Source organism: Pocillopora damicornis, chromosome 9 (genome assembly GCF_964200805.1).
Source record: "Pocillopora damicornis chromosome 9, jaPocDami1.2, whole genome shotgun sequence".
NCBI lineage: Eukaryota > Metazoa > Cnidaria > Anthozoa > Scleractinia > Pocilloporidae > Pocillopora > Pocillopora damicornis.
This window is the reverse complement of record NC_142678.1, coordinates 16331171-16346312: the sequence shown is the minus strand read 5'-3', so window position 1 is coordinate 16346312 and position 15142 is coordinate 16331171. Positions and strand designations below refer to the sequence as shown.

Genomic DNA, 15142 nt, shown 5'->3' with positions numbered 1-15142 from the left:
GACCTAACCCTAACCCTAACCCTAACCCCAACCTTCTCTATCTATCCTGTAAGTGTACCAGTCGGCCTATCGTTTGTTTTTCAGTAAATTTTCAAGTAGTTACTGAAATTTACAAACACAATACCAAAAACCCTGCAATTGAATGCTTGTAGAAAAATATTAACGCCAACCCTAAGCATAGCCTCATCCTAGCCCTAACCCTAATTCTAACACTAAACCCCGCTAATCCTAAGCATAATTTTACCCTAGCCCTAACCCTGATTGTAACACTAAACCCCTCTGACCCGAAGCAACCCAAACTCTAATTCTAACCAGGTAATGGGCTACTGCCCTAACCCTATCCTCAACCCTGACTTAAACCCTTTACCATAGCTTAGGATTGGTTTGGGGTTTGGGTTAGGTTTAGGATAGCACAGAGTTAGAGTGAGCACAGGACGAAATAGCATGATTCCGTAATTCGGAAAAATGAAACTCTATGTTTCCACATCATTCACTTCTTCCTTGGACCTGTTATGTTTCCGTTATGATTCCTGAACGGAAATATGACGACACGTTTCCGTTGCATTTCTGTCAACGGAATATTATCGTCGCCTGTTTCTGTTACATTTCCTTGTACGGATTCAAACTTTTACCGTCAAGTAAAACATATATATATAAAGTGCTGTACAGTTCTTACACCACGTTACCATGAAGACGTGATCGTTCGAGGACAACAAAGGCAAATTGACGTGCATTAGGTGTGTACGTTCGTAGGAATCATAAGAAGTCCTAGAAGCTTCGATGTTTTACACTGAGCTATGTGCATGTTAATTTTGGAACTGTTTCGAAACCTTACAAAATTGAATCTTTTAAACTTACTCTGTGCTTAGATTTTTAAGCAGCTGGATCATTTGAGCCAGTTTAGTCACTCAAACCAGCAATAAAATACTAGGCTAACTGGATAGTTTTAGGGTTAGGGTTAGGATTTTCAAGTAGGCACACGCAGTTGTGTGGATATTGTGGTACATGGAGTTTAGTAGAGTGTAGATTTTAGCAGTATTTGCCAGTGTTGACATATTTATAAAATTATGGTTCCAAAGTGCGTGTCACTGTTGAGAACCCAAGAAAATCATGAGAAAGTCGCCGATGGATAGCCATAAAAATAAGCCCGACTCTGAGTCAATGCCAAACCACAAGAAAGTTGTAAAACTCGCGCCAATGTAAAAAAAAAACAACAACTGAGGTTCGAAGTATGGGTCGCTAACATCCTATGAAAATCATGGGAAAGTCGAGGAGATTGGTCATGGTACCAACCAATGCCACTTTCCCATGAAAATCAAGAAAGCTGTGGTAACTAGCCAACATATGCTAGAATGACAATCTTTAATAAAATTCATATCTAATAAGGATGTGTGAAATGGCCAATATCGCTCTTGGCCGAGATACTGGTTTGCCGTGTTTTGGCAGTTATTTTGGCGAATATGGTTAAAATCAAATGTGTGTAAAAACAGTAAAATCAACGAATTATTGAGGTTCGTCAACATAGGGAGGGTCCTCTTAGTCTAGAGAAAAACTTCTGCCCACGGCTAAAGGCGTTAAATTAATAAATTGATATATCTGGGCGGCATATCAAACAGCAACACTAAACTTCTCCTTTCTCACAGCTTTTTCCCCTTTAACATCTTTGTTCATTCCATTTTTTTTAAAGTAAAAACTCGTTTTGGAGGCATAAAGGTCCCTAAAGCAACGTTACAAGATTTTATGGCGATCTTGTGAAAAACATGTAGTTCCAGCTAGTTTTGAGGGTTTTGGCAGCTATTTACACAAAAAGTGGGTAAAATCAGCCCAATTTGTTGTGTTTCTGACGGTTTTTACGCGTTTTTTACCCAAATTTTACTGAGAACACTGCGTTTTAGCTGGAATAAGTGTTTTCACATGGATTGTATCCCTATTTTGTTAAAGACATCGTGCTTTTGAATGTAAAATAGGCTGATTTCTGCAAAAAAATAAAAAATCGTGTTTTTCAGGTCGAATTGAGCGCTTTTGTCAACTTTTGCGTAAAATTTGGCAAAAACTCGTGCGTTATGCCGGATTTTGGTGTTTTTAGATAGATTTCATTGCAATTTTACGAAATACATGTAGTTTCAGCTAGTTTGCAGCGTTTTGGGCTTGAGACCGGCAAGAGTGATGGTAGATACTCTTAGCAGAGATAATTGTGCCAGCAGATATTAAAATTTCACCTGTAAAGACAATAAATTAATTGAACACAAGAAAAAGGAAACTTGATAAAAAAATTAGAATAATGGCGGGGAGAAAAGAGGGCTGCACTAAAGATTATGTACTTGTGTTCTTGAAGCTGAAAATTAACAAGGTTCCTAACAATTTTTGAAAATCACACAAATCCCAAGCTATATCAAGGGTTTTCTCTTAATAAAATTAACTCTTAAAACAAATTGGGATTTTACCTTGGTCCTTTTTTTTTACTTTTTATGTACATTATTTATGTATAAATAATGCTCCCCTGACCCTCCCCCAAATTTCCAGAACAAATGGAAACTCTTAAGAATGATCAAGCTTTACCTTATTATTTAAAATTTTTACATCTTGAATTATCAAGTTATCACAGAGGATTTCTTGGTACTTTAACCTGTTTAACACCCTAAAAGAAGTGCACATATACTACACACAATCAGCCCAGTCAAAATGTGCCACAGCCGACAATTTGGCTGCCTGCCACAATATAGCTGCCGCTAACTTCACACTTTTCACACTTCCATTCAAGACAAGGTTCAGCCTCTGCTGCCTATTACTATCACCAGCTTGCCTTCCACTCAAAAACATTTTGACTGAGCTCATACATACATACATACATACATAAGTGGGAGATTAGGTTACATGAGCGAACCTGCACTATTGAAAGAGATCAATGAATTACAATTCAAAGAAACATTGATAAATAAAATAAATCAATAGAAATGACAAAAATCAAACTAACAGCAGACAGTACTCTTTCAGCCTTCTGGACCTGAGCAGTGCAGTGATCTTCAACTAAGTGCTTAATATTCCCACTCCAGCTGATGTGTATTATTTGAATTACAAGTCTTATTAGCATGCAAAATCACCTACAGACAAGGCACACACTTTGCACCAAAACAGCTTTGCATCAAGTACATTATCTAGTACATCATTACCATCTTCAGGTATTTCTAATTTACTTGTGAAAATCACACAAATCATAAGCTATATACAGCATACAATCAGCAGCAAATTATTAGAAAGGAATGCAGTAAATTTTAATAAGAATATTACTAAGTAGTTAAATAACAAATAGCCCAGTAAAATTGTGCCCGTTGCTGGGAATTTGGTTCTCAATAAAATTAGCTAAAATAGCCAATCTTGAGTTTTACTGCTCACTCAAAATGGGCTGGCAGCTTACAATTTGGCCGCCTACAATGAAGTACCTTCCGCTAACTTCACATTTTTCAGACTACTTTTCAGGAAGAGGTTTGGCCAGCTTGTCTACTACTCAAAAACATTTTGACTGGGCTGTGCAAGTCTTACTAGCATATAAAAAGCACCTTCAGGTAGATTACAGCAAGCAGACTTTGTACCAAATGCTCTGCATTAAGTACATCATTACCCTCTTCAAGTATTTCTAGTTTACTTGTGAAAATCCCACAAATCACAAGGTATATTACATTATACATTCCAGTTGACAAAGCAATTAAGGGTAATTTTTTCATAATGGATGCAATGATCTTCAGTATCAAGATTATTTGGTACCTAAATAGTAAAATGTTCGAGAGAAGAAATAATCATAAACATTTTTTCTTTCTCATCAGCATCGACTTCCAAAAGTAATGGATAATGACCACCTAAAACAAAGAAGAAATAAATCAAATTTGTGATTTCACAGGGCTTCAATACGAAACAACTATACATATCTTTTATTTCCTACCACTTACAAGTGGCAGGAATGGCTGAAATGGCCTTCACGTGAACACAACAGAATCCTATGCGTGTATAACCATGTAGAACTATTTATTCGGTATCGAAATTACATCCCAAATGTCATGATATTTGACTGAAACTCAGCTCACCCATCTTTCGTTTAGACTTCGAAACTTGCTGCTTTTTACCACCGTTTCAATGTTTTCTTGTTGTTCAAAAGGTGGTAGGGCCATTGCAGACCGTGATTTTTTTTTTACTTGAGAACCAGATCGCAACACCCAAGCCTTTTCACGCTAAATATTAAACTACTGAGATTACCTTCGCCGCCGTAAGCCGCCATTTTATCTTTCCCTGAATACTAGTTCCCAAGCTTCGAGCCCGAAGGTCTCAGACATGCACCGAAATTATGATATTCGTTATTTCAGGGCCAATTTAGAAATAACGGTAATCGTTATTTTGGTGTCGAGATCATGCTGATCACAACTGAACGCACATTTACCCCTTTCCTCCGCCATCTTGAATGTTGTAAGACAGTGGAACCGAGTCCTTCTCTTTATTTAACACGTGTAAAGAGCATTGGTAAAGAGTGCCACGAAATTACTATATCCATAAATTTGGTGCCAATTTAGAAATAACGATAATCGTTATTTTGGTCTCGAGATCATGTTGTTTTTGTCACATTAGAATACAAGGAACTTCGGCGAGTAGTAAACACAAGCTCAAATTTTTAAAGCAGCAAAGAGAAAAACGTTTTGAGACTGGAAGGTAAGTAAGTAAGTATTTTAGTGTTTTACAACCTAAATTTAGTGTTTCCTTTTGTAATTTTACAACGTAAATTGTCAAATCAATAACTCGAAAAGCTTACAGCTAAAATTAAACTCTTTATTAATAACCTTATACTTTCTTGATCTGATATCTCAATTAGCGATAACACCAGAAATAATTTGCTTTTATGGTATATACTATATGTATACCTAACATGTTGAAGTACGTTGTCATGAAATAATGCACTTAGCAACAATTAATCTGATTACACAAAGCTGAGTCAATGTTTAAATTGTTCCCTGGACTGCCTGGACTGCCTGGACATCTGAGGCAACTGGTAATGCATTTTGGGAGTGGTAGGGATGCTTACTTCATAGTGGCTATGGCTGTACCTGTCCTTGAATTTGCCCTATTGTTTGTAATAGACTTTTCCATGCAATGTCTGTTATTTTTTTTCAGGGAATTTTAGTCTGAAAGAAGAAAATTCTTTTACAGAAGAATCCTTTTCCTGTAACGTTTGCAACTGTTGCTTACGTTTGCCATATTTCTGATATTTTTATCATAACAGAATTTTTCACAAAAATTATTTGACATTGAATTCTTATACAAATAACACATAGCTGCTTTGGGGGAGGGGAGTGGTAAAGTTTCAAATTTGGTTAAGAGTATGCAATACAATAATAATAATGATAATAATAATGATAATAATGTTAATAATGTTAATAATAATAATAATTCATTTTTTCCATCCTTTGTTGCAAATGCATCTGACCCAGAGTCATTATTGGAACATACCAGAATAGCCTTTTTATTAATGCAAGGCCTCAGTGGTGCACAGATATGATATGAAAATAATTTTTGTGTGAGGCATCAGTCAATTTAGGAATTACCAAGTGTAAAATTTCAAGTCAATATGGTCCAGAAACTACTCATTTTTGTAGAGGGTGGAGCTGGGAGGGGTGGAGGGGTCGAAATTATTAGGTTTGCGTACCGTTTTCACTCTTTGCACCCTGAGCACTCATACACGCACACTTCAGATGGATGCTCAACACAACAGCGTCAAAAAATAATCAAGCAAATGACTAAGACGTGCAAAGCTTCCACGGTTAATATAAATTTACCGCTATAAAGAGTGAAAAGGCCTTACAAATTTTACACGTAGCTTCTTTAAAGGTACAACTTCCTATGACGTTCTAACAAGATTATCAAGTTGTCAAATACGTATTTTCATATGATTGATACCAATTGCTATATTAAGTCGAAATAAGCTTAATGTCAAGAATAAATAAGCGGATTACTACACTTACGACGAATTTTGTGGTCCGTTAAAAAAAGTACTTGGTTCAGTTACGTAGATCACAGAAAGGTTAATTTTTTTTGCCACTCTATGCACTTCTTCGGTTCCATTTGACCGTGAGTAGAGTTTAGAATTCTCGAAGAAAGCGTGTTTTAGCCAAAGGCAGAAGATTCGTATTTGAATGGAGCGCAGCGAGATAAAGTAATATTCTTTCACGCGAAAATGAAAAAAAATAGGGTTAATAGATAACTTCCCATTTGTTTTTTCTCGCGCAAGTAACAAAAATGTTCCCTTCCCTGTCCCCATCCAATCGCTCTTCAACCAGTCGGGGGAGATGAGTATAAAATTGTAAAGAAATCATCAGAAGGCTTGGTTATCTAAGCTCCTTCAGAAAGTGATCCCAAAAAATTTCTGCCGTGCGCTATAGGCTGTTTACCCTTTGCAAAAGGAGAGGGACTGGGAACGAGTTTGCATGGGAGCGAGGTCCTATGGGTCTCTCGCGGGCTTTTCCAAGTTTTTACATAGCAAAATGGCAACTTTGACAAAGCTTTCAGAGAAAGATATACCTGGGGCTTCGCTATCTGGACGCAATCCTTCAACCTTCAAGACAGATGAGCTTTGTTCTGGTTAAAATGTAGGGGTGAACCAGCGAAAGGCCTTAAAACCAAGGCACAAATGGTTAAAAGTAGGAAGATTGCGTTCGTGTTGTTGTTGTTCTCAGATGGCTGTCAAACTAGTACACGTGAAAATATTACAGAGACCAAACAAAGGAATTATTTTTATCGTGTTTATTACCAAGAAAACCATCAATTTAACCTGTTATTTTTTTATGTCTGACTCAATCCGTTCAATATGAGGAAATATTTCAATACTCAGTTTACAAAAATTTAATACGATCGCCAAGATGTGATTTCCCGTGTTTATCATAACTCTATAACTGGTCATATTGCCTGAGTGCAGTACAAGGTAGTTTGCAACTGAATAATTTTTTAGTATTATTGTACACTTAGGGTACAAGAATATATTGATTCGGGAAAGGATAAAGAAATTATTGACCCTGACCTGCAGCATCTGTATACGAAACGCAAAAGAAGACTAGATGCTTTGCAAAAGGACTTTTAACAAACGACACCTACGAACAGGATAAATTTGAACTACCCGTCTAGAGGCTGGTCAAAAAGTCTTCTAAGAATGCCTTTGTTTACCAAAGGTGAAATGAACAGGCATATAGAGCAATCAGGTAAAAATTTTGGTTCATTTTCTAAAATTCACTCGGTTCCAACAAGTCTTCGTAAAGCAAAGACATTTCTAGAAAATGAGTATTTAAAGGAAATTCAAGCTGCAAGCGATGACCATTGCTTCAACTTCAAAAGCCTGTACTATCACAGTTTTAAGAAAAGTGAGCCTCCACATGAGCTCCACATGAGCTCCACACAGCTTTGTCCATAGTAACAGGGAAAGTTTTACATGCATCCTGTAGTTGTATTTCTGGCAAGAAAGGCTTCTGTAACCATGTCCTAGGACTCTTGATAAATCTTTGCAACTTCTCCACATATGAATGCAAGGATATCAGACAGCTCAATAAAGATGGAGACATGACTCCTAGAGTGGAATGCACTTCTGCATTACAAATGTGGCACAGATCTGGTAGAGAAGACACAATCAGACCTCAGCCAGTCGTGGAAGTGGTTGTTAAGAAATCAAAACTTGATATGGCACACTCATCTGAAGGATTGAAATGCTTGCTGTATGAATCTAGAAATAAATGCAAATCTCAAGTCTCTGCAGAAACTCATCTAAAGGAGGAACTATCAAAAATCATTCCTAAAATGAGTTTATGTGAAGTAGCTAATTCTGAATCAGTCAACTCTGTGGACCCAAGGTTTGGTAAATCTCCTCTTGGATCATATGCCAGCTACCAACTGACATTTACAGAGTCTAACTTTAAAGTTTACTGCAACTTTGTTGTCCTGTAAACCGTTGAAGTGGAGTAAATTGGTTTTTCTGTATGAACACTTAAGTTTGAAACACACGAGTTTGAAAGGGTAGCTTAGACCGCGTATCTCAGTAACCAAATATACAATACACACAACATGAGGAAAATCTAAAGATCAACAGGCCATCTTAAAAAATATAATTGAATCACAACAACATCTATTGTGTTGTAAATGCTAGTACTTCTCAAGAAAGAAACCAGTCCTAGATACAGCTTACCAGTACTATTACCAGATGCCAGTACTTCTCAAGAAAGAAACTTCCGCAAGCGCCCTAAGCATGGTTAATTTTGTTTCCAGGCTTTATGGGATAGAAAGCTATGCGCGGAAACTTGGGTACCATTCATTGATGCGAAGCGACGCGCGAGTCCCGTGCGACCTGGAAGTGGAGTAGTTGTACTTCCTTTGTCATCCTTTATAGGTATTGCAAAAGAGTAGCAAATATTCGAAGTGATTGCAGTGCTGGAATTGCACGAGAACAAGTTGAAAGAGAAAATCGGAAACGCTTGAAAATCAATGGTAGGTTTGTCTCCAAGTTTTTGGGCTGCGTTTATGAGCTTGCGGCGGGTACATTTGCCGAATGTCAACCGCATAGAAAAATAGGAAATACCAAAGGGTAATAATCAAGCCAGATTATTTAAACAATCTGAATAAATACGCATCGGTCCAGGGGGCCTAGATAAACGTTACACTGTGATCACATTTTTCAGCGTTAAGCGTGGCATCGGGTCGAGATAAGACTTTCACGACGTGAAACGTATTGTTTCACATGAACGCGTTTCGATTTGCATTTACAACACAATGGATGTTGTTGTGATTCAATTAGATGTTTAAAGATGGCCTGTTGATCTTTAAATTTTCCTCACGTTGTTTATATTGTATATTTGGTTGCTGAATCGGACTCCATGGAAGTAAAAGTACGTGCAAGACGTGTTAACTAAACAAGCTCGAATTACACGGAGGGGGCGTTTTGGGGGGCGTATCACCATTGGTCTACATCTCAATGAGTTAGTCACCCACGACTGAGTAAAGAACTCAGGAAAGATTATCATTAAGACCCATACTATTTCAGAGCAATTTTCCATTGTTTTCTTTTATCCAAGAATTGTAAGGATAATGAAGTGCATGTAAGGAATTGAACAGAAACTGAACTGAGAATCCAGAAAAATTAATCAAGTTAAGAGACAGTGGAATTCACTCTCATTGGCTGTGGTCACTCTAGAGACTTTTACCACAGGAAGGTGATTTACTGAGGGAAAATTACCTGAATTCACCTGTGGTTAAAAATTCCAAAATGGCAAAACATTTTGACATGGAATTTACATTGACATAGTGGACGTGCTTGAAACTCAAAAATATCAATGACTTTTTTTTCCTCTTGATCAATTTTGATTTTTTCAAAGAGCACAGGAATTAAGAGGATTTTTTCTACTCTATTTGATTGTCAGCATGCACAACAAGGTTGCTGACCCATATCCCTTGCCAACAATAGAATCATCATTGTCTTTTGGTTGGAATGTAAGCTGCATCTAGGACAAAAATTAATGTTTTGATAGAGCTTAGATCACCGAGATTATGAATACTTATTGTTTATTAGATAAAGTTACCAATTGAACTGCTTATGATTTACAGCATGTTAATTTGAGTGAGGTGAATTGGATTTATTAAAGAATTTGTTTGTGGAATAACCTTGCTTGGATCACTTATTTTCAATACTTTGTAAATCAGCCGACAAAATGAAAATTATCTACTGTGTACAACATCCACTTTGAACAAGAACTGTGATTAAATTGCACAAACAGCTAAAAGACAGATGAGGTTACTTTGAATTTCTTGTCAATTTCCATAGGCACAATTACTTATATCTTTCTTTTAAGTAGTATTCAACTAATAGAGTATTATTCTAATTTAAAGTCAATTTGCTGAAATGGATCCTACCTCAAGAGACCAGCTATTTGTGAGAAACCCACATTTAAAGGAGCTTGAAGATGATGTGCTGTTTCATATAGGAATAACAGCTGGGGACCATAAAAATCTCAAAAATATGTTTGGTGATGTCAAGGTAATTGAAAAAAAAAATGCAAATCATGAGCATGTTCGTTTGCTAATTAGATTAGTGGTAATTTGTATTGTAAGTGGAAAATACAACTGAGATTTTCACCCAAGGAGTTTTGAGATGTTCTTCACTTTTATTTTGTGTGGGGTTTTTAGAAGCTCTTTGTTTTTCAAGTAAATCTTGGCCTACTTTCCTGGAGAATTATAGGCTGGTTTCTTTGGCTATTATGCTTAGATCCATTAGGATCTCCTATTTTTTTACGTTTGTTTATTTATGATTCAAAGAGTTTGTTAGTGAATCTTCTAAAATAAAAGAGACAGCAGAAATGAAAAGCAATACCAGAGAAGTAACTGTTTGATTTTTTTTTTATTGCAGTTTGTCTGCATGGGAGGAAGTACAAATCGCATCAAACATTTTGCCAAGTTTATTCAAGGAGAACTCAAGGACTATTTAAAGGATGACAATGAACCTCTTAACATGTCAAAGTCTGATCGCTATGTGCTGTACAAAGTTGGACCTGTCCTGGCTGTAAATGTGAGTTCTTTTAAGTGATGTCCATATAAAAGGTCACTTTGCTTATTAAATTGTTAGTAAGTGTAGAAAAAGAAATCACTACTAACAGTCCGCAAATCTTGACTGAGATACAACATTTACTAAACTATTTACTTACTTTTTATTTTAATCTGGTGTTCATCATTGCTTTGATTCAAATTTAATCATACCTCATCAAGCAGACATAATGGATAAGCCCCCATTGCAAGTTTGTGAGCAAGTGCCTATGTTTGATGTTATGCCTTCTGTAGTAAAACTCAAACTGGTTTGAAAAACTTAAAAGGAAGAACAAATTGAAGCACAATATACATAATTATGTATGACTTGTGAGCTTATTTTCTATTTATCACCATTTATTTTCTTTGAAGCTTTCTAAAGTTCTTTGCTATTTTTTGAGACAGAGGTGTAATTACCACTTAGCTTTACAAACTGATCTACCTAGCCTTCAGCTAGGGTCTATTACATTAAGAATTTTTTTTCTAGCTTTCTCTAATATGCCAAAATATTTAAAAAACTAAGTGGCTGAACTCCAACATACCAATCAAGGCAAACAGAAGGCCAACAGAAGGCTGACAACGCAGTCCACACTCTGAGCATTTAAACAGACAGAATCCAGAATCCAAATCCAAAGATTTTAGACAAGCGACAGCGCAATCCACCAAAATTTTAACATCAGCCAATCTTTGTCTTAGATACCCCACACTACTTAGTTAAGATGTGTAATATGGTACACCAGGCTACAGGTACTTACATGTACATGAAATATTTTCTTGATCTACAGCACGGCATTGGAACCCCTTCTTTAGTGGTTATCATGCATGAAGTTTTTAAACTCCTTCACTATGCAGAAGTAGAAGAAGTGAAATTTTTCCGCATTGGCACATCTGGAGGCTTAGGTACTGATTAGGTAACAATTATTGTGTCACATAATAAGTGCTTTTAATAATCCCAGGAAAATCATTTATTCATTTCTATACGGTGCTTGTAATTGTACCATAGAGGGTAGAACTTGAGACCTATAGGTCTACTATACTGTCAGTGACTTTGGGTGATATTTTGGGAACAGTTTTGGCATCAATCCAGATCCTAGAGTCAGTAATTGAACTAGACTTTTGAGTCATATGATTAACAAATATTATTATAAAATTTGGATATAATGCGCACTGTCATTGGTTGAAACAGCATGCTCTATCAGAGTCTAAAGCATAGAGCCGAGCTAAAGCCATCACACCAACTGCCAAATTGTCTGACTTTCTCCTGGACTTATATCTAGCTTTTTTTTTTTGTTAATTGAAAGTGAAATTTCAGAACAAGCGAGCTGGCAAGTTATTACAATGTGGGCAGAGAGATGAAAATCGTCAAAATGAAGATGTTAAATACAGTTCACTTGATCCTGATTACCAGTGACAATAGTCCATTTTTACCTCATGCTAGGAGGTCATTCATGTTAGGAGGTCATTCATACAATGAGATTTCAGTATGGACCTCACTGACACTCACTCATTCCATTCTGATCTGTTAGACAATTAATTTATTTGCATTGAACATGGATCAAATTTGTTTTCCCCTGCCTTCCCTGCTAGGCTTTTTTCTGTCCTCAAAGTTGTGCCATTTTCTGATCTTTTGATATATCTGGGAAGGGGTGGGACAAAGGAAGACATGTGTTTTGTCAAGATTAATTTCACTTGGAAGATCATACCATGTAATTATTAATGTCTGTTTGTAGCTAGATAAAATGAAAACTTGTTATTATGATACCAACAAATGCAGAGTAATTTTATGGGGCCTCAGTTAGTCAATTAAATATAAAAGTGCAGATTTAAAATTATTCAATTTTTCAAATATTATTTTAAAGGCCTAGAACCTGGGACTATTGTGATCACAAGAACAGCAGTTAATCCTCTTCTAGAACCTTTCAGTGAGCAGGTTAGTTTCTACATAGAAATTGTTTCCTGGTTGATGGACAGGTGTAAAAAAGACTTTGATTTTCAGTTGTATGTTCAAATATTTGAAGAGCCTTTTTTTTCCCTTTGGACTAATCTGTGTACCGAAAGTAATAAACTTCTTTCCAACCTTGTGTGAGGGCTACTCTGGGGAATATTGGCCCGAGTTTGTGGCAGTATGGACCAAGCACAGCGAGGTCAGTACAAGAACGAGTGAGGGCCAATATTTTGCAGTAATGCTCAAGCAGGCAAGGTTAAAGTAAGTAGCTTATCATATGGCACTTGCAACAAACTTGTTTGCTTTGAATTTGTCAGCTTTTCCTATCAAAAATATATGGCTTATGACCATTTCTGTGGAAACAGTTTGTAAGGCAAAATCCAGACCAAGAACCAATCTGAACCAATATGAACTCTCAGACTTACCTTAGGACTATTTTGCCACATAATAAAATAAAATTTGTCAATCAAACATTTATGTCAAGTACAATGTAAATTTTGCATCATCTTTCATCCCAAAGTATTTCAGCCTTTCTAAGCACTACAAAATCTTACAGTACCACTCTCCACCCATGGTTAATGATAAGTAGCTTGAGAAACCTGACGAAGTGGTATCTAGTACCAGTGCTGTTCACAATACTCCTGCTCACTTTATGATATGAAAATTGTGTTATGTTATGCTTTAATTAGCAGGTTGATAAGTTTGGCTCATCTTTGGTGCTTCCATTTGGCAATTAATACAGCTCAATTCTTTGATAATTATTTTCCAGTTGACTTTGGTCTCCCCCTATTCTCAATCCTTCAGAAATCTGATTGGTGTGAATATCTTTTTCTTTCTTTCCATGGGTGATTAACTGTTCAACTCACAAGATCTGATTGTTAATTCTCTCCTCTTGCTGCTCCACGATTCCTTGTAAATTAGTTACAAGAATTTGGGGTACGATCGAGATAAAAACTTTTTCCTGAGTATAATGAGTATTCTCATTAACTGTTTGCTAGAAAACATAATGGTATCATAGGGAGAAGTTACATGTTAATCACTTCTGGGAGGTAAAGGGCTAATTATGGAATAATTGATTATAGGACCATGTGTCAAACTAACTACATACAGGAAAAAGTTTATTTATCCAATTCCTATTTCAGGTGATCTTGGGTAAAGTGCTAAAATTTCCATCAAATCTGGATGAAAAGTTACAGAAGCAAGTAATGGATTGTAGTGATGGTTTACTAACAGCAGTTGGAGACACAATGTGTGCTCATGATTTCTATGAAGGTATGTCAAGGGTGTGGACAAAGCAGGTAGGATATGAACGATACCTGCAAACCCCTCTCTCTCTCTCTGGCGATAAAACTTTAAAATTACTTTCAAGGAAAATGCCAAAGTGAGAGGAAAACAGATGAAGAAGGAAATCCAGTAATGTGCTAGCATTTTTTTTTTTAACACGAAAAACCTTATAGCTTGCTGTGTGGCAGGCATGGAAGGAGAGAAGTACACATTCATGGGTGAAAGGAAATGCTGGAGGGGGAGAAAGAAACTGGCCCCCTTCTTCTCCTCCTCTCCTACGATAGCATTTTTAAAAGAAATTAACACTCTATATTTGAGAACTTGTTGTGCATGATATGACATGTTAAATTATCAAGAAGCTTAACCCCCTATTGCTACCCTTCAGGCCAAGGAAGGCTGGATGGTGCCTTCTGTGACTACACGCTTGAAGATAAACTTGAGTTTCTTCAGAAGATTTATGATGCTGGTGTGCGCAACATTGAAATGGAAAGTGTTTGCTTTGCGTCCATGTGTAACCGTGCTGGGGTCCCTGCCGCTATACTGTGTGTTACACTAGTGGACCGTCTCAAAGGAGATCAGGTAGAACTGACACCAGAGCAACATGAGGACTTCCAGATGCGGCCTCCTAGGCTTGTGGCTAGATTTATCAAGAAAATGTTAGCAGATCAAAGCAACAGCTGTGAGTTTCCTCTAAGGAAACGACAAAAGGCTAACTAAGTGTTTCACAATCACATCATCCTTACTGATTTGAGTGTTATGTTGGTGGAGTGACTTAAAATCAATTAATAAGAATTTTCTTGAAAGGTGTCTCTTGCTTTAGTGAATTTAAGGCAGAACCATTATGGAGAAGCAAGGAATTATTAGGACTGTAATGCATGTAATGGACTTCTTTGTAAGAGGCATCAATATCTTTATTACAGGCTGGGTTCCATATTAAATAATGTAGCATTAAAATTGCTGGTCAATTGCTTTTTGTCAATAGGGCTAGCCATATTTCTCTAGAAATGATTCTTTTACTGTGCTTTAATAATTATAAAATAATATATTATTGGTATCACTCAATTGGTATTTTAATATGAGAAGGTAAATAGATAGTAAATAGCAAAGTTATTTATTGACACAATTTAATATAATAACTTCATGTACAAATTTATTTTCAGTTTCAATACTGTATGTCATTGTTATTTGGTTGTAAATGCATTATTTTCATAACACAAGGATGAATGTTTTATAGAGTGTGGTTTATATGGTGAATAAAAAGTAGAAATACTGAATGAAGCATCCAAAGATGTGTGGAAAATGGTCTTCAAAATTAGGCCCCCA

General features: G+C 36.4%; 1 protein-coding gene across 1 annotated transcript; it reads left to right on the top strand.

Moving 5' to 3' along the window:
• The first annotated feature begins 8299 nt into the window (after positions 1-8299).
• Positions 8300-15106, top strand: LOC113672406 (uridine phosphorylase 2). Its single transcript, XM_089182388.1, has 7 exons — positions 8300-8505; positions 9901-10048; positions 10418-10576; positions 11376-11490; positions 12450-12520; positions 13678-13807; positions 14205-15106. Exons 2-7 carry the CDS (start codon positions 9914-9916, stop codon positions 14534-14536), a joined length of 942 nt encoding a protein of 313 aa, XP_089038514.1. The 5' UTR covers positions 8300-8505; positions 9901-9913; the 3' UTR covers positions 14537-15106.
• The last annotated feature ends 36 nt before the right edge of the window (positions 15107-15142 follow it).